At 33.4% G+C, this 25,792-nt stretch overlaps 1 protein-coding gene across 4 annotated transcripts in view; it reads right to left on the bottom strand.

Annotated features, from left to right (window-relative positions):
• The window catches only part of UBR3 (ubiquitin protein ligase E3 component n-recognin 3), a 240,113-nt gene that overhangs the window by 18,071 nt on the left and 196,250 nt on the right, over positions 1 to 25,792 (bottom strand). For all 4 annotated transcript variants that reach the window (XM_014785872.2, XM_014785873.2, XM_087435378.1 and 1 more), the window contains 4 exons: positions 20,505 to 20,608; positions 8,791 to 8,915; positions 3,922 to 4,029; positions 3,667 to 3,792 (listed from right to left, as the gene is read on the bottom strand). In XM_014785872.2, the coding sequence (XP_014641358.2) occupies positions 3,667 to 3,792; positions 3,922 to 4,029; positions 8,791 to 8,915; positions 20,505 to 20,608 (463 nt within the window). The remainder of the gene's footprint in view (positions 1 to 3,666; positions 3,793 to 3,921; positions 4,030 to 8,790; positions 8,916 to 20,504; positions 20,609 to 25,792) is intronic.

Raw genomic sequence — 25,792 nt, 5'->3', positions numbered from 1 at the left:
TCATACTTTACTACAAAATAAATTCCGATTGAATGAAAAATCTAAATGTAAAGATAAAACTATTAAAATAATAGTAGAAAATACAAAATAAATTTATAACCTCACACTGGAGAAGGATTTTTAAAATAAGATTCCCAAACACAAGTCATAATGAAATAAGTGATAGGTCTGACAACATTAAAATTAAATATTTCTGTTCCACAAGGGCAATACAGTCAAACAAGTCTGTGAAAAGATACCTGCAATGAGTAAAACTGACAAAGCAGCAGCAAGATAATAATGGAAAACCCAATTTTTAAAAACGGTCAAAGTATAAGGAATAGGAAATATACAAAGAAAAACTGAAATGGCTAATAAGTATATGAACAGATTTTCGATTGCATTTATAATTAGAGAAATGCAAATTAACCATAAGCATATACTTTGCACCCATCTAGCAAATATTAGAACACTGGATAATAAGAAGTGCTGGCAAGTATAGGGTAGAAAACAAGAACCCTCATGCACTGCAAATGTGAATGTGAACCTTGAGCAGCCATTTTAGAAAGCACACAGGCAGAATGTATCCTATGGATCCAGCAATCCCATAACTACGTATAGAACCCAGAGCAAGTTTAAAGCACATAAGACATTAGGTTTATTATAGTTTATTTTTTCCACGGTAGAAAAAATTTGGGGGCAACCTAGATGTTCATCAATGAGGAGTAAGTAAAATGTGGAATATACCTATATTGGAATACCACAATGCAGCAATAAGAAAGAACCATCATTTAGAACCACATGATTAGGTCTAAATGGTATAATATATAGCAGAGAAAAAGTAAGAAAGATACAAGATTTATAGCACAATACCAGTTATGCAAATTAAACACAAAACAACACTATATGCAGTTTATACTAACATAGACATTACTTCTGAGAAATAATGGATAAGGTATCATATGGGAAACAAAGGAAGAATAATAACACTAGAGGCACTACTCATGGCATGCCATGAACTGAGGAGTGTGATCAACTGAATTCCATGTATAAGCAACTCCATCCTTCCTCTCAAAAATGAAAAGATAAAAGGTAAAGAAGCGAACAAGGGGACCAATATAAATACTATCAGATGAATGAGGTAAACTCTACCTTTAACTGATTTATTAGCTTATACATGTCTTCATCCTTCAATTTCTTCATTGTAAAATAAGAACCTATTTTATAAACTGGTTAATAAAGAGCCAGTCATTATAAACTGCTTTGTAAATAGCTATGAACAGGGCCGGCCCCGTGGCTTAGCGGTTAAGTGCTTGCGCTCCGATGCTGGCGGCCCGGGTTCAGATCCTGGGCACGCACCGACGCACCGCTTCTCCGGCCATGCTGAGGCTGCGTCCCACATACAGCAACTAGAAGGATGTGCAACTATGACATAAAACTATCTACTGGGGCTTTGGGGGAAAAATAAAATAAAATAAAAAAAATAGCTATGAACAAAGAAATGTTTAGTCCTTTCTCCCCAAAATCAAACAAAGGGCTATAAATGAATGACTCGAGTTAACTTTGAGAAATATGAAAGAAAACATTATGTGAAAACTGCTGAATGAATAGATTTGCAATTAGAATCAAAGGGAACAAAAGAATAAATTTTAATAAAACATTTTTTGGATAAAAGCATGAGATATGAACGGGTGAAACAAAATCCTCTTAATGAAAGAAAGTGGCATAAAGAAAAAAATGCCAAATCCACAAAAGTTAAAAGTATGCATAACATTAACCCATCTATACCACACCATGATTAATTGAAACAAAAAGCTAGAGAATAAAGTGTAAGAACAAGGAAATATTTATATATATTTATATATTACATACATGTGTAAAAGCATAAAAAAGATTACACAGATGACAGAAATCTAAGCAAAGAGAGAGTAAACTATTTAAAGTTCTAATCTTACTTTTCTCACCTCAGTTGAATATATTCACTTAATGGTCCAGACATTACCTATGGGGGCCCAGGTATTTGGGCCCCCATAAACCTGCTGAAACAGAAACATTTCTTCCTTCTACTAACTGTACTACAAAGGTTCAAGTTTCCCAGGCTCAAAACCTAAGTACAGTATGACTCTTTCTTCTCTGTTGACTCCCACATGTTCAAGTGTCAAATCCTGACTAGTCCACCTTTGAAATCTCTACTCACTCCCTATCCTCTTTTATTTCTAATACGTCCTTCCCCAACTGGCTTTTCTGTTCCCAGTCCCTCCATTCCTCACACCCCACAATCTGTCTTATATTAGAAATGAGGTTTTATCCTGAAATAAAATTTGAATCATGTCACATTTTTATCCAAAATCTTTCAATGGTCCAAATTCCCTGATGTGAAATTCAAGATCCACTACAATCTCACTTGAATCTATGTTTCTGACACTACATTGCACTGTTCCTCTTCATGCATCCTAATCAATGCACTTCTTCCTCGGTTCTAAGCACGTGCCTGATGCTCTACTACAGGCATCACTGTACACCCAAACCCCAGACCAACTTTCAACGCCTAGTTCAAGAGCTTCTGCCTCCAGGTACTTTCCAACTTATGGGAGAAAAATATCCTCCAATAAATACAAATGACAAAATAAACCATAAGGTAACAAGAACACAAAGAACCACAGCCTATGGCCTTTAAATGTGAAGAAAGCAAAGCTGCTGAAGGATGTAGTAGACTTTGTTTGATTAATCTCCATGCTTGAGGATGCTCAAAGGCCAGAAGGAAACAAACTTTTCTTTTAAGTTAAAATTTAAAAATAAATAACCAAGAAAGAAAATATCTAATGGATGAATACTTTTAATTTGTTCAATATCTTATAACTCTAAATAAAATGTTTTGGGAACAAATGTGCAGAGTTTATCTCAAATCATTTGACGAAAACCAAAGAATCCAAACTATTTAATGCAATGGTCAATTAAGAGAGAAGGAATAATCCACTGCTTAATTGTGATATGCTTCAGGCTCCAAAGACCATAAACATGATAAATGTCTTAATTTCCACATCAAATTCCCTGGAAATGAATGGCAGATGTCAGGATCATAATCTTGTAAGCATAGTTTGGTTTACTCACCTTCTGGTCTCCTACCCTGTCACTTTCTTGCCTAGTCACACTAACCCACAGTCTTATGATATAGATTAAACCAGTGACAATTCATTCATCCAAGTTTTAATATAACTGGCTACAAATCAAACATTTTGCTTTTCTAAAATTACATAAATGCCATCATATCTTCAAACAACCAGTTTGCTGAGCAACATAACTTTTAAAAGGATATTAAAAGCAGATGATTAGTGATAATATATCAATAGAGACAGTGATAAATATATCAGTATGATAAAAATAGTGATAAATATATTAATATGAAAACTATGATCCTGTTCAAGTATTGGGCATTTATTATCTCTGATCTAATCATAAACTGCTCAAATATCAAATATTAGTAACATTATCATAAATATGGGTGGATGCTAACAAATACAAAAATAACAATAATAATAAATATTCTAAATATGTATTCCTTTGAGTTACACTAACATATATGACAGTTCTGTATATAGATATAAGTATTATACTATATATCAGTATATTTCAAAAAATTAGCTAAGTGTAAAAACAAGGCTCCCTACTCTCTACCCCAAATTATACCTGGCAGCTAGGTAAATCTTCCCCAAAAAGGTGGTGCTGAAGAAGGCTGGTGATTCTGAGGAAAGGTAAGCAGAAGTCCTGTAAGTATTTTTCCATGGATTCAGGAGACCAAGCAATAGGACTAACCTAAAGTTAAAAAAGAAGATCTGAACAATTCATTCTTTAATAGATACAGCTTAAAAAATTATATTCAGAATGGCAATAAAATGTAAATTTTTTAACTAATTAACCATTACATCTGGTCTTAGAGCATACCATTCCACACTCCTGAGTTCCTTCTTCATGGTATAACTTTCCTTTAGATAATTCACTTATCACAAAGCTCAATAACACTTCATAAGACTTTTCTGCATCACACATATTCTGGAAAAAATTTAAACATTAGTTTCACTTTCAATTGAAAATTTAAAAAAAAATTATATTAAAAAAACACTTTTTAATGAGTATAGTTGTGATTACATTATTTTTCAAGCATGTAACCTCCAATTTCTCAAAACCTGTGTACAACAGTACACCTCTGGATTCAACATAAAATTGGGTAGATGATTAAACACTTCTTTAAAAGACAGCATATAAATTACATAACATATGTGTAAATGAACATATGTAAATCATATCGTTTGACCCAGTAATTCCCACCCCTGGGAATCCTTCCTAAGGAAATAATCCAAAAGAAAAAAATACCTAAATGCTCAAGACATGCATTGCAGCAGTATAATAGCGAAAAATTAAAATGAGCAACAAAAGTAAGGCAGTTACCTAAATTACGACATATCAACTCAACAGAATATTTTATAGGCAATGAATATGACAAATTTAAGCTGTACGAAAAATGTTAATATGTGAAAAAAAGCGAACAGAAGTATATGTACACTCATTATATACAATCATATATGCATGAAACAGAAGAAAATATAGATCACCAATTGTTTTCTTCTACAATTTCCCTCAAATTCCATGAGTGGGATGTATTAAAACAATTTAATATAAAAATAAAATTGGACAATATATTTATTACAGAATGTACAGATAATTATATTAAAGCACAGTATACAAATTAATTAAGCTTAATGACTCTATACTATAGGAGAGGAAAAATTATAGCTATTTATAAATTCAAATTTGTTTCAATAAGATCTTTACACATAAAGAAATGCACCTCTTTTTATATTCATAAGATATTAGAGGTTGTTGCAAATTATAGTAAAGTGTAAAATGAGATAAAGTAATAATTTTGCTAGGATGTTATTTATTCTACTAATTAACTATACTCTTTAAATAGTAAAATACAAGAATTGAGTAAACATTGTGGAATATAACTTTATCCTGAATTTTTAAGGCATTGATAGTCTGGACCACAGAGTTTGTTACTCAATGATAGTCTTTGTATAGGCCCTCATTGTTTCACACACGCTTTGTGCTCTCCAACTAGACTGTAAATTCCAAAATGTCAGGAACTATGCTTTTTATTTTGCATGTATCCCTTTGCATAACAAAAATCTAAGCAATAAATACCTGCTGGCTAAGTGATGAAATTTATTTCAGTAATGTTGAAGTTTTTGATCTTGGAACCTGCCTGATAATCGATTCTTTGCACTATCTTTAGTTCACTCTTCTCCTTTCTGCCATATTCACTCAGCCATGTAGTGTTATCATGTCCTGACTGTAAACATCTGACTATGCAACCACTCTCCTTAACCACCCTACCCTTGTCTATTTAATCAACAGGATGATCACTTGCCAAATATGATGACCTATAGGTTACATATAATTTGTAAGAATCAATATTCCACAGAATATCAAAACAGCAACATATTATAAAATTGAATTAATCAGAGTAGTTCCTAAATAGGCAGAGTTCATTTAAACTCAAAATACAGAAAACAAAAAAAATATTACCATGGATTTTCTACTTATTAAACAATGTGACATATTTAAGGTTCTGAAAATATATAATTCAGCTTAAAAGCTTTCTAAATTCAACATACTCTTTTGAGTAAAAGACTTACAGTACAAAAAGTACTTTCTGTACAAAAACAGAAAAGTACTTCAAAGAATAACACTTTCCAACTTTTGGGAAAAATACCCTCCAATAAAAACAAATAATGTTCAGATCACCTAAGAAAGTTGCTGAGTGATAAACAGCTTTTAAATCATTATTATCAAATATATTTTAAGCACTTCTTTTACACATAGCAGGTACCATATCAGATCAGAAAGTCAAATATGTCATATTTGCTGCTTTGTACTGAGAACTCTTTTCATCAAAAGAGTATTAGATGAAAAAATAATTTAATTTCCTACATAAGTCTTAAGAAAGTATATTTTATATAGGCAATATTTGAATACCAAAGAGCAGGCTTGTAAAACTTATCTGAGACCATGGATGAAAGACCTAGAATCAAGATTAAAAGGATTCTATGGAAGAGGTGGCAAAGGCATGTCAGTTAAATAAAACAAAAGGATCAAGGGTTGAGAGAAGCAACAGATGCTGTGTTGGGTAGATGCTTTGTCTAAATTATAGCACTTCTTCAATTTTAGGGGGTAACAGGCCCATTGAGTATATGCTTAATGCTATGGTCCTACTCCCCAGCAAAACAAAACAAAACCAAAGTGAAAGCACCCCAGATTAAGAAATCTTAGTATGATGTATACAGAAGTGGAATTATAACGATATACACCTGAAATATACATAATGTTCTAAACCAATGTTACCTCAGTTAAATAAATAAAGTCTCTTTTAACACTCTTTTTAATCTTTTTAATATTCCAAAGAACCAAAAGGACAAAATTTACATTAACTCTAATGGTCATTTTTCTAGCACAACTAAACCTCATTATCAAATTAACTCTAATATCCCTTCCAAAAATACATAGTACCTATATTTGTATTGCCCTAGGCCAGATTAGATCTGGCAAAAATTTATTTTCAATGGAATTATCATACCTAAGGATAAGGAATTATAGGGATGGAATGAATGAGACTCAATGAAGAAAGAAAAGAAGGAAGGAAAGGGGTGAGAGAAGGAGGGAAGAAGTAAAGGAAGGAAATGAAAACAAAAAGGAGAAATGAATGATGCAGAAATCTAAGTAGTTAGAGAAGTCACAGGGACACATTTCATTATTCATAAATATAGTTGTTGCTATTATTTACAATCTGCTATATATCTAAATGTTTAGATCTGTTGTAGAAAAGCTAAAAACATGTGGCAAACCAACCTACAGAATATTGTAACTTTTGTTTTCATTCACTAAAGCAATTTATATGGCTATAAACTTCTAATTTATGCTCTGACAAGAATCTGCCTCATTAAATGTTTTATTAGGTATTTTTAAAAACAGCTAACAGTTATCAAATTGAGAAAGAAAATTGACAGAATAGTTGCCTAAATTGGTTCATGTTCCTTCCATCATAGATTTACAATTTACAGATTGTCTACATTTCTGTCATTAATATCTCACTTTAGCAAACTGTCAGATGAATAGATTTAGACCCAAATTATATCAGAAAATGTTTGAAATGTGCAATTCTTCATGATTAGCTTACTAAGAAAACATATAAACAATGACACAGCATAGAAATCTAACACACGATTTGAATACTAACAATCCAAATATCAGATTAGAGTACATTCAGAGAAATTGAAAGAGTATTTAGAAAAAAGAAAGATAACTTCAGAAGGCAAAATTATACAAGAATCAACTAGGAACAAGCAGGAAAAGTCATTCAAAGAAAATACAAAAATCCATTTTGAGAACTTAGAATAATAGAATATTAGAAAGAAACAAGCCCTTATAAATCATATGTTCCAAAACCTCTCCTTTACCCTTGAGAAAGCTGAGGTTCAGAGGGTTTTTACGTCTGGACCAAAAAAGTTATCTCTTTCTGTAGTGGCAGGAGCTTAACCTAGTACTCAGGTTCAATGGCCAACCAACCAATATCCCTAATTAAGACATAACAAACTTTGTGATGATACTATATTAAACTTTTGTACACATAATCATGATTTGAGAGTAAACTAGTGATAAAAGTGAAGGTTATACTGAATATATTTCATGTATTTATAATTGGTGTTCTCTCCTTTGATATAAGTAGCTATGATTTTAAAACCCCTTTAAGAGTCTATAAGCCAATCAAAAGGTTCAATTTACACTACACCTATGATTTTTCCTACCAACTTCCCCAAATGAACACTGAAGTAATTTTCTTATTTTACCTATCTCTAAGCCAAACCACTCAGGCAGTTCTTTGGTTCTATAGTATCCCATTTGTTCTCAAGCCACTGAAAATACTTACATTTAACTAAATTTGCACAATTTTTCTAAGTTGTTTATATAATTTTAACTTAAAGAGAACTTCTTCAAATTTACTAAGAACTTACATATAATCTAACATGGGGAAAAAGTAGTATTTAAAGAGGCATAATTAAGAAAAGGCTATAATTGGGGCCGGCCGAGTGGCGCAAGCGGTTAAGTGCGCGCGCTCTGCTGCGGCGGCCCGGGGTTTGCTGGTTCGGATCCCGGGCGCACACCGACGCACTGCTTGGCAGGCCATGCTGTGGCGGCGTCCCATAAAAAGTGGAGGAAGATGGGCATGGATGTTAGCTCAGGGTCAGTCTTCTTCAGCAAAAAAAAAAGGAGGACTGGCAGATGTTAGCACAGGGCTGATCTCCTCACAAAAAAGAAAAAAAAAAAAAAGGCTATAATTTTTTAATTTAGAAGTAGTGAGTCAAAAGCCATCTTTGGATTGTGCTTGGGGGATAGGGACAAGGAGAAGAAAAGACAACAGATAAGTAAAATAGGTAAGTCTGCAGACATTTTATTACTTACTCACTGTATTAACACAATTTTTGTAACTTCTTTAAGTTTAAGGCTTGCAGCAAAAGCAAAACACAACTGCCCAAATATAAAGGGATAAAGGCCAAGGTCTAGTGATAGCTGCAGAAGACCTCATTGTGCAAGGAAAACATTTTTAACTTTTTTAGCCTGAATGGGTTCCATTTCCAACTAAAATACTGTTAATAACTCGTTTTGCCTTTCAAACACCTAATCTCATTCACTCATATCCCCAACTTTAGTGAGTTCACCAAACTACTAAATGACAAATGCAAACAAGACACTAACCTTTTTGAGAGCGCCGGTGTGTGTCCAGGCTGACCTATCTTCCTCATTGCATTTAACCGAAAGTGCTGCAAGAGCTTGTGTGTACAGTAGGGTAAAAAGCACCTTTACAATGCAGGAGAAGTGGTCTATGAGAGAAAGAGAAGATCATTATTTCTTTGGAATCTAAACATTTCGTACTAAAGATAATTTCACAAATATATGCCTTTCCTTGCACGTGTAATTGGTTTTTGTTCAACACTTTAGTTAATAAAATGAGATTATAATGTGATATTACATTTGCTATCCAACAGATCTGAAATTATGAAAGCAAAGCTTCTTTATTCATCCAAAGAATATGTAAATGAGAGGCATTTAGCCCAGTAGAAAGTATGCTCTGTTTTAGAATATGTAAATAAGAGGCATTTAACATAGTAGAAAGTATGCTCTGTTTTAGAAGACCAAGTGTTAATACCACTCAACCTTGGAATAGCTGTATAACCTTGGCAAATCCCCCTACCGGACATCAGGTGCTTAATAACAACATCTGGGTATCTGTTTAAAACCAATAGTTCATCTACTTCTAATATGATACAGATCTTCTAAAGAATAATACAATACAATACAATATAGAACTTCTAAAGTAAAAAAAAAAAAAAGAAATCCCAATATTTTAGGTACTCTCTTTAAGTTTTAAAACTCAGTGAAAACTATCACAATGCAAAAACAATAGTAACAACAAGTAAAATGCCTGGTAACTTCTGGTACATATTAGGTACTTAATAAACGGTAGCTTAATAATCATAATTAACTTTTATATATACATCTAATAATTTACAAAATTTCCTCAAATATCTCATTCAATCTTCATAACAGTCTCAATTGGACAACTGAGCTTCAAAAGGATGAGGCTGTGACAAGAAAGCTAATAAGCACCCAAGTCTGAACTTGAATCCATACAGATCATTTAGATTCAGTGTTCCTTTTAGGATAATATGCTGCTTGCCTAGTAAATGAGTACTACCATTTAATGTTGTTAAATTCAGAAACTTGTAGACATCCTTGATACTTTCCTGTCTCTTTCTCCCCACATTAAAACAATCACCAAATTCTGGCAATTCTACTTTTTAAATATCTCTCAAGTCAGTTCCAATACCCTGGACCAGGCTTCCATCCTTTCTTGCCTAGGCCTATAATCCCAGCCTAAGTAGACATGTTGGGAGTCCCCAAGACCACCTCCAGGTATTCACTAGGAGGACTCACAAGACTAAGCATATAGTCCTATGATTTATTACAGCAAAAGGATACAAAGTGAAAAGCAGCAAAGGGAAAAGGCATATTGGGTGAGTCTACAGGAAACTTTCAAAGTCCTTTCCCAGTAAAGTCACACAGGACATGTTAATTCCCCCAGCAAGGAGTTGTGACAGTAAGTGTAAAATATATACCAGAGAAGCTTATTAAGAGATTCAGTGCCCAAATTTTTTACTGGGAGCAGATCACATGGGCACCCTCTGCCCGGCACATGCCAAAGTTCTAGACTCCCAGCAGGAAAGCAGGTGTGTTCAGCATAAACCAGTTTGTATACTTTAGGCATAGTGAGACACTCTTATCAGTTCCGGGGATGGTGGAAACCCTCCTCAAATCAAAGTTCCCAGATGCCAGTCAAGGGCCAACCTTGTAAGCAGGTTTTTCAAAGGACAGCCGTCAGGCATTCTATGTTAACTCTTTTCTGCACAGTGGTTTATCTGCATCACCTCTTAGCCCCCTGCAATCTATTTTTTTCATTACAGCCAGATTGATCTTTTTGTGTGTGTGAGGAAGATCAGCCCTGAGCTAACATCCATGCTAATCCTCCTCTTTTTTTTTTTTTTGCTGAGGAAGACCGGCTCTGAGCTAACATCTATTGCCAATCCTCCTCCTTTTTTTCTTTTCCCCCAAAGCCCCAGTAGATAGTTGTATGTCATAGCTGTACATCCTTCTAGTTGCTGTATGTGGGATGCGGCCTCAGCATGGCCGGAGAAGCGGTGCATCGGTGGTGCGTGCCGGGGATCCGAACCGGGCCACCAGTAGTGGAGCGCACGCACTTAACCGCTAAGCCACGGGACCGGCCCCAGATTGATCTTTTTAAAAGAAATATTTGGCATCCTTCCACTGGGTCTCTGTACAAGCTGAAACACTTTTTTCCTTGTAGCTTGGCTAACTCTTAAATTAGTCAGATGACACCTTAAAAGTCACTTGCTAAGGAAAATCTTCCCTGATTTTAAATTTTGTATGTGTGCGTATATGTGCATGCACTGTCTCTTAACCATGTTGATGGGTGGGGTGAGAACTTGACATAAACTGAGCCAGAGTACCTATCTGGGATTTTTCTAACTAGAGGTAAAGGGAAGGTATAAAGATGTGAGTTGGGAAATGGCAGAGGTCATGCTCCTGGTCTATGGCAGAGACTGTCTAAAGCAAAACTGAATGAAAGAGATCCACAGAGAGGAGAGACTCAAAATGGCAAGAACCTCCCCAGAATTTGAAGCCCTGGTTCTGGTCATCCCTAAGACTACCCCCAACTCTTACAGTTTGGTTATGTGAGTTCATCAATGTTTTTCCTCTGTGCTTACAAGCTAGCTCTAAATGGATTTCTAAATATCCTAACACCTAGGTACTAAACATATGCCAGGATATGGACAACAAAGAGTTACAGTCTGGACAGAAGAAGAGAGACAGAGAGCTACAAGCATGTCCAGGGTGTAATGGGAGCAAACAGGAGGAGGAACTAATATAGACTAAGGACAAGGCATAGAAAAAAATAAAACCTCTTGCCCCAAACAGGAGAGTTAGTCTTGAATGATGAAGAGAAATAAGACATAATGAGGAAAGCAGGGATGGGATGAGGTAAAGGAATGGGAATTCCAGACAGAGAAAGCCATTTGTAGAGGATCACAGAAAGAGCCTAAAACTTACAAGAACTGTAAATTGTCCAGTATAACTAGACTACAGGTAGTGATTTTTGAGAGATGAAGCTAGAAAAGTAATCTTTATGCTGAAGACCAAAGCTTGCAAACTATAGGCTACCTATCTGAATGCAGCCTGCAGAGATGTTTGGTTTGCCTTTACCCTGTTTTGGTTTGAGTTACTGACATCTAAAAATAGAATATTTCTTGTACAAGTCCAGAATTCCACTTACTCTTGAAAAATAGGCAGATCTGACAATACTGGGCCCACATTCTTATATGTCAACAATTACCTGAGGCTGAGTAGTAATTATCCTTTTTGGCCAAGCATATATTCTCTAGCTTGTCACAGTCCCCCACTCCCAATTATATCAAACCAAAAACTATTTCACAAGGAGTCAGTATATAACATTATTGTTAAGAATAAATTTAGGCTATGAAGCCAAATTGTCTACATGTAAATTCTGACTCTTCTGATCTTAGGCAAGTTAGTTAAACACTCTGTGCTTTTATTTCTTCACCTTTTTAATGGGAAACATAATATCACCTACCTTAAAGGAATTAAGTAAAATAAGGTTTAAATACTCAAATCCTCAAAATAGTGATTGGCAATAGCAATCAGTAAATATCTATTGTTATTAATATTACTATTTACGTTACTTGTTTGATATCTACACGAATTTGGTTTATAGCACCTAGACTAGATAATGAGAAGCCACTGAAGCATTTTAAGCAGGATAGTGATGATATTACACCTGCATTTTAAAATATTCACTGCTGCTTCTTAGGAGAAAATGACAGCTACTGTAAGCATAATTTTAGCTTTTGTTGTAGCAAAGTACTAATTTCTGTTTTGTCTGGCTTGACTATCATTTTTTTAAACATTTAAACTGGCAGTTTAAAGTCACAGCTTAAGCTTCAGTTCTCACATTCACTTATTCATTTAACAAATATTTATTTATCGAATGCTTACCATGTGTGAAATCAATGTCTTTTAGGGACTTAGAAAAAAACAAGGAACCACTCACATTCCTTGTATGTTAGGTCAACAGGTTGCTATCTTACAAGGTTGCAAAAGAGAGCAAAGCCCTTCAAATACAACTATTGAAATTTAAAAAGGAGAAACAGGATTGGATATCTACTCTCAGTCAATGTGTTTTTTTAAAAAAACAAAAATCCACTATCAACACACCTGAAGGTGAACAAAGGAAGATCAATACTTATTTGGAACGCCTTAGAAACAGACTTTAAACAATGGCACAGATTTTAAGTTTTATAGTGCTATTACATGATAGAAAAAGGGAGGTGGAAAGACATGGTACTTTCAAGGCTGCTCAACAATAAAAGCTTGCTCCTACTGATCACATAAGATACACGAGTTTGGTAAGGTAGAAATGCTAGCTTGGGGCTCTTAAATGAATTTTTCCTGAGAATCACAAATGAAAATTATATTCTTTACTTCCTATTCTAAATTGCGGTGAGGACTGAATGACTAAATAGGTGCCATCCCTACCTCATTACACTAATTCAGAAGATGAAATCATCATTTTGTCATTTACATGCAATTCATCATTTTTAAAAATTTGAAACATCATAACTCATGAAATTAAAACAAATTTCATCAAGATAAAAACCTAAAAAAGGAATAAATAGTACAAAGGATATTGACATTAATTGAGACAACAGCTTGACTCTGGAATGATACCAACAAAATCTGAGTAAACCAGATTTTCTTCAGTCAGTAGGGCATGAAAACACAATAGAAAATTTTCAAAAACCAGAGAGTTAAATATTTAGTTGAGTCCCCACTCTATAAATGGCATTTGTACTGGGTTTTGCAAGAATAATCCAAGAAATCTATCATCTCCAGGGAAAATACAGTTATTCAACAAACATCCCTTTATTTACTGGCTTGCCTACAGGTACCAGGCTTGAGTACAGGTGATAAACAAGAAGACAACAGGATTCAGACGCTTGCACAAGTTCCTTTTCTATAAACTGCTGTAGAGTTAAGGTAACACAAAATGCTCCAAGTTTCTTTTAGGACAAGGTACAGTATACGTAAACTAATAAAACCTTAAGGAGAAAATCATATAAGTAAACAGGACACAACCTGAAGATGGTACCAGTCATTTTATTCTTTTCCTAAAATTACCATGAAAAATTTTTGTAAAAATATACACTACTCCACTGCTTCCATAAAGCACTTTGCACACGTCCATGCGAACATCAAATCTTCTTAGTCTTCCCTTTTATGATCTGAGTTACTAACTACATGTGCTCTGACTCTCTTCAAAAAGTCTAGTCTACAACAAAAATCAATTTGTGATGTGGTTTTTTGTGTGACAAGCTCAAGTCTATTTTCTCTGTGATGACTGAAGAACCCAGTTTAATAAGACTTGCTTTGCCTTAATCAACATAAAACTGAGAAAAGATCCCAAGTCCATCTAACAACTAATAAGTTAGTTAATGCTGTTCCCTTGGGTATACTTCAGGCCAATTGAGGTTTGGGTTTAATAAACTGCCAACATTCTCAAAGAATAGTATATAGAAGTGATCACAATATAAGATATAAAGATTCAAACCAAAGTAATAGCTTTCTTGAATTTCAAAATAGAAAATAAGCAATTTACCAGAAAATAAGACAAGTGTATATTTAACACATCCATCCCACAAACATTTACTGAGCATATTATGTACCGGGTAGGCACTAGGGATACATATAAGATGATGCTAGTCCTGGAGGAACTGATAGTCTAGAGAAGGAGATATTAAAGAAAATCTATTCTGACAATGAGACAAGTGTCAAAATAGAACAATGGACAAGTTATTATGGGAAACAGAAAAAGGGACATCCCAGAGAAAGGTTTCAAGGAGAGGGTAAGACTTAAGGTAGCGGACCACAGGAGTTATTAAGTGAATAATGGAAAAATGGCAAATATTTAAACATGCTCAAAACTCTCCTATCTTAAAAACAAACAAAAATAACCCCTTGAATTATATCCACATGTAGCTTCTGCTCTCCCCCCTTATTCACTCTTGATAATTCTCTCTACTCACAATCTCTGTTCTCTCATCTCCCTCTCATTTCTCATCCACTATAATCTGCTCCTGATTCTACAACTACTCAAAAGCAATGTCCTTACTGCTATTCCTTATTATAGAACTATTTATTTGTCTATGGCCAGGAGTCCTCATGAGAATTTATAAATAACTTACTTCAGGGGTCAAGATTCTTTTGAAAATCTGGTAAGAGCTATGGAACTTCTCAGAAAAAAAAAAGGCACACATACATACAAAACTTTCCTATTACCTTTTAGGAGATTCATGAATTCCTTGATGCCCACTAATGAACTCTGAAACCACCGATTAAAAAGCCTTGGTCTGAAGAAGCTATCAAAGACTACTGGGGTCAATCAACAGGACACAGGCCAACAGGAACCAAACACAAGTGTTTAAACAGTTATTATTCTACACTGAGACTGAAAGACATCAAATTTGTTAAAACCCATGAATTCATAATAATACTAAAAAACAAAAAAGCAATCATTTTTGGAGATACTAAAAAAAAACCACTCATTTTTCTGAAAACTGGTAAATAAAAAAAATCAAGCATTTAAACTGCCTTTCCTGTACCGACTCTACCACTGGGTAAAAGAACAGCTGATGAGGAAAAACTTCTTTATAAGAATTCCACCTAACAAATGAAATCATTAAAGAATAAATTTAGGCAATCATAACAGCCTCTAACGTCACAAAAAGAGACAACTGAAAACTGTCTCCTGATGAAAGTAACACTCATCCATGAACAATTTTTGCAAAAGGGAAAAGAAATAAGAAACTGAATCCAGTTTATATACCCAGTTGTCTATATCTATCTGTAGGAAACACATGGAAACAGAAGAACATGTTACTTAATGAAGGAAATCATACGGTATTTGACCTTCTCCCTCTGACTTATTTCACTTTGCATAATACCCTCAATGTCCATCCATGTTGTCACAAATGGCTGGATTTCATCGTTTCTTATGGCTGAGTAGTATTCCATTGTGTATATATACCACATCTTCTTTATCCATTCGTCCCTTGATGGGCACTTAGGTAATAACAACAATAAACACACAGAACAGAGATTGGATTGGTGGTTACCAGAGGGAAAGGGGGGAGGGAGGAGGGCGACAGGGATAATTCGGCACATATGTGTGGTGATGGGTTGTAATTAGTATTTGGATGGTGAACATGATGTGATCTATGCAGAAATAGAAGTATAATGATGTACACCTGAAATTTATACAATGTTATAAACCAATGTTACTGCAATAAACAAAAAATTTAAAAAATAAATAAATAAATAAATAAAAGAACAAGTTGTTAAAAGATACAGTGGGGATGCCATTAGCAAAATACAGACAAAAGTCCCAGATTCTTCAACAAATAAAACATAAGGGGGTGGGGAGAGGCAAACAGAGTGAACCCACAGATTTAAAAGAGAAATAACGAAATCCAATGTGTGGATCTTGTTTGGATCCTAAGTTAAACAAACCATCTGTAACAAATCATTCGCAAAAAGCAACTACAGAAATCTGAAAACTGACTGGATATTTAAGAATATTAACGCAAAACTGTCCATTTTTAAATGAATTAATAGTATTGTGGTTATGTTTATTGAAAGAATCTTTATCTTTTAGAGATACACAATAAAGATTATATGGATAAAATGGTATGACGTCTGGGATTTGCTTCAAAATAAACCAAGGTGGGAGGGAGGACGGAAAAGGTGAGGGTATAGATAAAAAAAGACTGGCCATGAGTAGATAACTGGTGGGTACATGGGGGTTCACTAAACTTTGCTCTTTACTGTTATATATATTTTAGATATTCTAAATTAAGCAATTTATTTTTAAAGCTTTCATTTGTAAGAAAGCAAAACTGAGACATTTCCTTTCTTAAAGTGAATGGGAAGTAATAAACACCTTTCTATCTCTCTTGCATGGGCCCTGCTTATGGGATCCTGGAAACAGAAGATGGTCTATAATCACCAGTACCAGATGTTCCAGAGAATCCTGGAGTCTCTATCCTATAGAGCATGACTGAACAGAATTTGTGAAGCTCATCAATGACAGAGAGGTGAGAAAGAACAGCAACATGATCCAAACCTGAGTAACTGACCCTTCCTAAAAAAGATGATAATTTTATGTTTTAAATATTGGAGGTTAAAAAAGAAGGAAGAACTTTAACCAAAGAAATATAAGTGTAAGTTTTGTGTGGAACTTCCAACAGGGTTTCTTAGAAGAGAGAGTGAAGTTCCGATCTCAACTCTCCATCCTGCTGCCTTAAACAAGACTGTGATGGCTGGAACTCTAGCAACGACTTTGGAACATGAAGATGAGAACCACATCATAAGGATATTAATATGGTGCTCTGAAGTAGAAGAACCTGACCTACCTACCTTCAGACTTCTTTCTACATGAATGAAAAATAAAATTCTGTCTTACTGTGTTATTTGGGGTTTCCTCTCTGCTGTATACAGCCAAACTTGATCCTAAGTTACAAAAGACTAAACATGAAGACCTGAAAACAGTGATTATCAGAAGTTACTTTCAAGCTTCTTCTTTGGAGACCAGTGATGGGTACTATAATGGATAGAATACAAGGACATGAAGAGATCAAAGAAAAATAAACACTTGTCTTTAATATATCAAGCTTCTGATGAGACAATTGGTGTAACAAAGGTCTTTTAACCTAAAAACAGTGCTGAACATTAAAAAGCTTAGGTAGGTTTCTGTATCACCTTCAGGTAAAATACTGGGAAGCATTTAACATTCTAGTACATACAAACAGGAATATTTCCTTCACTTTCCTTTCCTCTTCTAATAACAACCAATAACTAAATAGGTACACAAATACATATTCTTACAATAAAAACAGTTTACAATAAAAAGACAGATACAACTAAGACCACCAATTGTTAATCCTCATGTCAATAGGGGTAGAAAAGGAAAATTTATATTAACAACTCTACCTCCCCTAATCTACAACTTCCCACCTTCCCAAAAAAGCCGTCTGAGGAAAATTATAGTAAATTAATATAATTAAGCTCTGAAATGCCTAGCAAGTAAATATAGGTCTCTATCTATTCAGTAAAATATAAAGTTTAAATAAAAGTCTCTATCCAGTTCTCAACGTGTGGCAGACTAAAAACACTTAAAGAATGGCAATTTTTTTTCTGGCCCTAAATTCTAAGAGGAACTCATTACTACAATGACAGTGAGCAATATATTCTACAATGTGTTTGAAGCTGTTCTATAAAAACAATACAGATAATCCAATCTTGAGTTATTATGAAGTTTTAGGAAATAGTATAAATCACAAGTATGTACAAGTAATTCTAACTAAAGTAAAATTAATGACTGCTAAATACTCAGCTCTCTGGTTCCCCAAGGGCAAAGTCCATGTTTTATTCATCTTTTTATCTCCAGCATCTGGCAAAGAAGCATAGCAACCTGGCACATATATTTCTTGAACTGAATCAGGCAATGTTTCTTACAACTAAGTACTAAATAAACATTTGTTGATTAAATGTCTCCATCAAACACTCAAATGATACTACTTTAGGGTATAGTTACTAACAGTATTATAAATTTTTACATAGATGTTTTCCTGAATCTATTCTATTCATTTAACCATTATTAAATTAAGTGGATCAATTTTCTTAACTCTTTCATATTTTAAGAAATATTTGTAGGATATATTTCTACTGAATTAAATTTACTATGTTTAATTAATTCAAAGAGAGGGTGTATTACACCCTCTCTTGGCATTAACTTCCCTTCTATTGAAACCTAGTGCCAACAGTTATCATCTGATGATGATGAGGGAGATGCACTAGCTACAGCTCTCAAGACACTGATATAATAGGTCCTTTACTATTAACTGAAGTATTTTTCTCTTTAGAAAAATATTGATTATAGAAATAAAACTATTTCTATATATCAGGTTTCCTTCACTTAAAAGGTTTATGTAATAATTATGCTTATAAGTAAAAGGTATATTTAAATAAAATATTTAACTATTTTGAAGATATTATAAAACAAAGTAAGGTTTTTTTATATTTCAAAGTGTAATACTACTAGTATAATTATAAGAGCACAGTCAGGGTAAACCAGCATAACTCCAAAGCAACTGTTTCCCTAAACTAAGGAAAACTAACCAAAATAACACAAAAAACTAAAGAATTTGTAACTAATTTTGCAAAGAGATCTATTTCAATAAAGCCATTTGACAGGTTTCTATTTTACAGTCTGCAAAATAAATGATGAAATTCATACACATAGCCAAACCCCAAAAAAGTAACATTCAAAAATATCTGAAGTTTGGCAGTTCCTCAAGAAGTTAAACATAAAATTACCAAGACCCAGTAATTCTACTTTTAGCTATGTACCCAGAAGAACTGAAAACAAGTATTCAAACAAAAACTTGTAGACAAATGTCATAGCAGCACCACTCACAATAGTGAAAAAGTACAAACAATCCAAATGTCCATCAACTGATGAATGGATAAACAAAATGTGTTATATCCATACAATGGACTATTACTCAGCCATAAAGAGGAATGAAATATGACACATACTACAACATAAATGAATCTTGAAAACGTTATGCTAAGTGAAAAAGGCCAGACACAAAAAATCACATATTGTATAATTTCATTAATATGAAATATCCAGTATAGGCAAATCCATAGAGACCAGATTAGTAGTTTCTAGGGGTCAGGGGAAGAAGGAAATGGAGAGTGATTGCTTAATGGGTACAAAGTTTCTTTTTGGGCTGATGAAAATGTTCTGGAACTAGATAATGGTGATAGTTGCACAACACAGTGAATGTACTGAATTGTACACTTTAAAATTGTTAAAACTGTGCATTTTATGCTATATGAATTCTATAGTTGAAAACATTAATCCAGAGTTCACAGTGCTAGTATAAGTAAAATATTATGCTTGTTTAGTAATGACATTATTTAATTCCTTACAAAGTATCATAATTTGCATGAAATATCAATTTGTCTATTTTAAAATAAATGATCACTTCATACCCTTAGGTAAAAGGTTTTATCAAAAGATCAAGTTGAAGTACACACAAAGAATATCTTCCCCAGCAAGATACGGCCTTTTTAGACATTCACAGATGTTCTTTCTTGTAAAACTTATAATAGCACAAAAACAAAACAAAAGAGAAATCTAGTTTTCCACCAAAGGAGAATGGTTAATTATTTGATAGAATATTTTATATGTCTTCAAATGAAAACTACAGACCATGAAGCAATAATTAAAATGTTGCTAATATAATAGTAATGCTGTTAATATCACAATATTATGATATTAACACTAATTAAAAATGATGGGACATCACATTTTAATAACTCTATGATACTACTATATCAAAATATGTATGCATATAGATAGGATGATGGCATTAATGCTGACAGTTTGATCTATTTTTCACATTTTTGTATTATCACTTTAATTTTTTAAATACAAAAGTTTTCAGAAAGATTTCCCCACGTCTTTACCTTATCATTGAGTAAAAAGCTGAATAAACTAGACTCACAAGAAAAAAAACCTTTATTTCACTGTCATCTTCTTTAGATATATATGATTATTATCTACTAATAGAAAAAATGTTATTTACCTCAAAACAGTTCCATCAGACTGAATGCTATATTTGTCCCCACAGTTTTTAGAATATTCATTATATATACTATATAATCTAAGAATGTGAATTACAAAGACATACCTTTGCGTAAGGGTTGTGGCATCATTAAGATCTGGACGAGCAAAAGGGATGTAACATCATGATAAAGAATTGGAACCTCAGGCTGCTGTTCTTCATTTCCCAGTCTAAAAGAAAAATGCATAATCACTTTAGACATTATTATATATCTTTTCTTTCTAATTCATTTTATACTTCACATACATGTCTATGGAACAGAAACGAAACTGTCATAAGCAACTAAGAATTCTCAAAAGAAAAAGTTAGGGGCCATATTTTTGGCCTAAAAATATAATCTTTTAGACTTATATATTTCCTTGACACAGAAAATTTATTAGGTCTTACTAAAGTAAACAATTGGGATACATTAACCTGATTAAGAGTCTTTCTGATCTCTTAGATTACAGAAATTAAATGAAGCATTAAATGGAACTTAAGAGAATATGTTTCACTACAAATGGGGTGGCACCTAGGATACCTGCTATCACAAACTTAGCACTAAAAAGTAAATGTTTACACTACAAAAAAAGAACAGGTACAATTCACAAACAAATTACATTGAAAAGGCATGGTTAATATCTCTTGTCAAAAAGTTCTTTCAACTTTATGACTAACATAAAATTCAAATAAAAGCTTTAACATTTTTCAAGTTTCAAAAAAAGATAACGAAAGCAGAACTTAAAATACACTGTAAAAGATAAAGTAGTAAACCTTAGGAATGTATAGTACTATGAAAAACACAGACTATATTATAAAGCAGATCTTATCTCATAGAATTTTAAAACTCCTTTACGAGGTTAAATTTTTTGATCACAGGTTTAATTTTTAATGTCAGAGAACAAAAGTAAATCTTAAGTTTCCAGAATTGGCTAAATTCTGAAGCTACACTTCAGACTAGACTTGAGACGAACAAAAATTGCTCAACTCTTTTATTAGGCTCCATCATTCAAAAAATATTTACTGATTACTGTACTATAGGCACTGGATACATTGGTGAGTAAACCAATCCCTGCTGCTGTGAAGCTTATAACTGCCAGAGGAAGACAGTTCTTTGAATGTCTCCATTCTCTAGAAACATCCTTGTCCTCCTCTCCAAAACTAATCCTCCAATAATGCTATGAATCCTACTATTTCTTGTCTCTCAAGTCATTCTAGTGTCTCTTCTTTACAAGCCCCAAGTTAATTGTAAAAAAATCAGAGGGGGACACCATTTCCTCACCTATTATCCAAATCCCCACAGAAATGGTTTCCCATATGGTCAACAAGGATTTCCTAATTACAAAATTCAGTGGGAATTTTTCAATCCTTATCTTTACTTACTCTCAACTTTGGATACAGTTGAACACTTTTGTCTGGAAAATTCTCTTGGCTTTTGTGAAACACTCTCTCAGGTTCCCTTTTACCTCTCTGATTACTCCACTTTAGTCTTCTTGATAGGTTCTTCCTCCTCTGACCATCTAAAAATAGTGCTGTCCCCAAGGCTCCAACTCTCATTCTCTTTTCATACTAAGGACTCTTTCTGAAAAACCTCCTCACCCATGACTTCAATTGCCAACTATACATTGATGACTCCCAGGCCTGTATCTCTAGCCATGACTCTTCTGAACTCTCTATCTGAATATCCACTATCTCCACTTGTATATCGACAGGCAGCTCAACTTCAACATGCCTGAAACTGAACTCACGATCATTCTACTCTACTCCACACACACAATCCCACCCTAGTCATGAGCAATCTACTCTTTCTTCTATAGTCTTAGTCTTGATACGTCTTATTTATTATATCCTCTAGCATTTAGCAAAATATCTAAAACATAATATACACACAATAAAGAATACCAAATAAATAAGCTAGGAACTTGGAGACATCCCAAACCCATCTTCTCTTACTGACCTTATATTTAATTGGCAATAAGTCCTGATAAGTCCTGATGACTCTATCTTTATTCCCTCTCTGTCATCCCTATGGCCACCTAACTATTCAATCTCCTCTAGTTTTATGTCCCTCTAATTCAACCTTGACACTGTTAGTGCCCTGAAAAGAAGCTTCCACAGGAACTGTATCTTGTTTACCATTATTTCCCCAACGCCTGGATTAAAACAGTTAATAAAAACTAGCTGAGTAAACAAATAAATGAAAAATGAATAGGAAAAATGGATGGATGGATGGATGGATGAACAAACAGGTGGCAAAAGAGACAAAAACTAGACAGCTAAGACTTCAGAGTATAAAGAGACAGATAAAGTGAGCCAAGGGAAGAAAGATCATAGTAAATTACAAACTTCTTGAGATTAGGGCCTAAAGGTCCTATACGTTTTTGTATTTCTGTGGTTTTATGACAATTCCTTTAATGAAATGAATTAAATGACTCAAAAGGAAGTATGCAAAAAGGGTGAAACCGGACCCAAACAAAAGGGAGAACAGAGTAAAAGGAAAAGTAATATTGAAAAATCCTTGCTGACCTATGAATAAAAAAGAAAGTGGTAAGAAACAGGTCCATTAAAAACTACTCAGAATAAAAATAATTTTGGATTATCAAAAAACTGCTGCATTAAATCTAACAGCTGATTAAAAGACTCAGAATTAGAAGGAACTTTATGGATCCATTTAAACTTGCTCAATCTCACCCCCATGCAAAGATCCACTTTACTAAACAAAAATCAAACAGGCTTAAGAACTTCTTGCGTCACAACATAAAGACCAACAAATTACAGAGCTTTTAGGTATAGAAAAGAAACACAGCAAAGAAAAAGCATCCTCAAATGAGTATAGTTTGTTAAAATAGGGATATTGCAACTGAAGAGCTTAAAGGGCTAACAGAATTTTAGATTCTCATTTATTTTATTACATTATATGTCAACAAATTTTTTTGTAATAAAAGCAGTCTTTCTCAAAATTAGGTGTAAATTGCTTTTTTGCTATTATTATTTATTTGCTTATCATTATTATTGTTGCAGTGACCTTCAAATATTGTTTAAAATCAGTCTAAATCTCTACATGCATGGAAAACTCTATACATAAAAAGATTATACCCTCTATTATGACTATTCATATGTACCTTGTTAAAAATTGAGCAATTTTTACATTAAATACAATTATGAATGTATAATTAACAAATGTTTCAAAATTAGAATGATACAAAAAAGTATGGGGAATGTTCCTAGTTGAGGAAACTGCCTATTATAAAGATAACTATTTTTCCCAGATTAATTTATGAGTTTAAAATAATTCCAAACAAATCACAAGTGAAGGGAAGAGTTTAGAAAATGGTTCTGAAGTTCATCTGGAAGAATAAACAGGTGAGAACAGTAAAGAAAAATTGGGAGGTGGAGGGGAGAAATGAGAGGAAACTAATCCAACCAGAGATATACCATATCTCCTCAATAAGTAAACCAGCATAATGTTGTCACAGGAATAGGCTTGTAGGTCAACAGAACAAAGGGCCAAGTCCCTAATCAGAAGCATAATATATAAACACTTAGTATATAATAAATAGGACATAAAATGGGGAAAAAAGATTAGATAGTTATTTGAAGATAAATTTTAAATCTTCACCCAACACTACTGATGAAAATAAATTCTAAGTAGATTATATATTTTTTAAAAATCATCCCATAAGAAAACTCTACGAAAAATATATAGGTAAATATTGCAAATCCTAAGACAGGGAACACATTGTAATACTGGTTATAAAGGTAAATATCAGATCTTGGATGGGACAGGCAGGCACTGTAAGTATGAAAGTAACTGGAAAAAACAAGAAATATAAGGTCTGACTGGTTTGGCTACATGAAAATTTAAAACTTTAATATGTCAAGAAAAGTAATTTTAAAAGGCAAACATATTTTGGGAAAAAAGTTTCAATACCTATGACAAAATAAGGTTTAATATTTTAAGCCATAAAGAATCATTCAGATAACTTTTTAAAAATAAGAGGCCAAGGGGCCGGCCCCGTGGCTAATGCTTAAGTTCAGTGCACTCTGCTTCAGTGGCCTGGGTTTGGTTCCTGGGCACTGACCTACACCACTCATCAGCAGCCATGCTGTGCTGGCAACCCACATACAAAATAGAAGAAGACTGGCACTGATGTTAGCTCAGGGAGAATCTTCCTCAGTAAAAAAAAAAAAAAATAAGAGGCCAACAGAAAAATGGACAGATGTCCTGAATAAATAATTCACAGAGAGTGTACACAAATAGCTAATAAATATGAAATATATGAAATTAACTTCACCAGAAATTAAATAAATTTCTATTACTTTGGGATCCCACTTTTTAATCTATCAAATTAGCCTCCCCAAAATATTTTTTAAGTGATAATAATCAAGACTGACAGAAATGGGGACATTCTTACATTGCTAGTGAAAGTTTATGTAAGTACAATCCTTCTGAAAAGCCATGTTGCACTATGTAACAGTGCCTGACACTCAGTGAATACTTATCAAATAAATGACTGAAAATCTAAAATATTTATATGCTTTCATTTTATTCTATAGTTCTGGGACTACATCTGACATGTCAAGAAATGCTTAATGCATCACCTGATACAGTGGGAAAGGAGAAACCATATAAATGATATGCAAGAGGAATGTGTAAATAAATTACATACATAGTTTAAAGAATTTTTAATGATGTGGGAATCTGGTTATGTGTTAATTTTAAAAACCAGATTCTAAAACTGACACAGTATGATTCAAATAATACTTAAAAATTCATAATATATTACATACAGAAAAAAAAGAGACTGGAGAGAAACATCTGAAAATGTTAACAGTATTAGAGGAATTCCCAGAAAATATGATTGGTTTTTCTCCCCATATTTGCTCTCATTTTTATGGTTCATTAGTTGATTAAACTGTAAAAACTATATATAACACATAGGTTATAAGATTTTAGATTATTTCATTTTCTTCCCCAATATTTTTGTACATTCTAAACATTGTACAATAAACACAATTTTTATAATGAGAAAAAAATTTACAGAAACAATAATCTGGAGCTTGTTAGCTACCAAGATAAAAAAAATCATTCTTAGGACACAGAAATCGATCTTTCTTGGCACACAGTAGGCATGTAATCAAAATGAATGAATGGATGCATCCCACTGCAGAAAAGAGAACCACAGATTTTGACTGCAGGGTTTAATATCATCATTTTGATAACTATCCTTTAAATGTTTAATATTTTAAAATACATAATTATTTCTATCTCCTAAAGTTTTTAGATAATCTCTAAAATCCAGATAATAAAACCTGTACACTACTATTAATTCTATGGATAAGAAGAAATGGGTGGGTTAGAGTTAACAGGCCTA

Source organism: Ceratotherium simum, chromosome 9 (genome assembly GCF_057802395.1).
Source record: "Ceratotherium simum simum isolate JZ-2026a chromosome 9, ASM5780239v1, whole genome shotgun sequence".
Classification (NCBI taxonomy): domain Eukaryota; kingdom Metazoa; phylum Chordata; class Mammalia; order Perissodactyla; family Rhinocerotidae; genus Ceratotherium; species Ceratotherium simum.
Note: the sequence above shows the minus strand (reverse complement) of the source record. Positions and strands in the feature narration are given on the sequence as shown.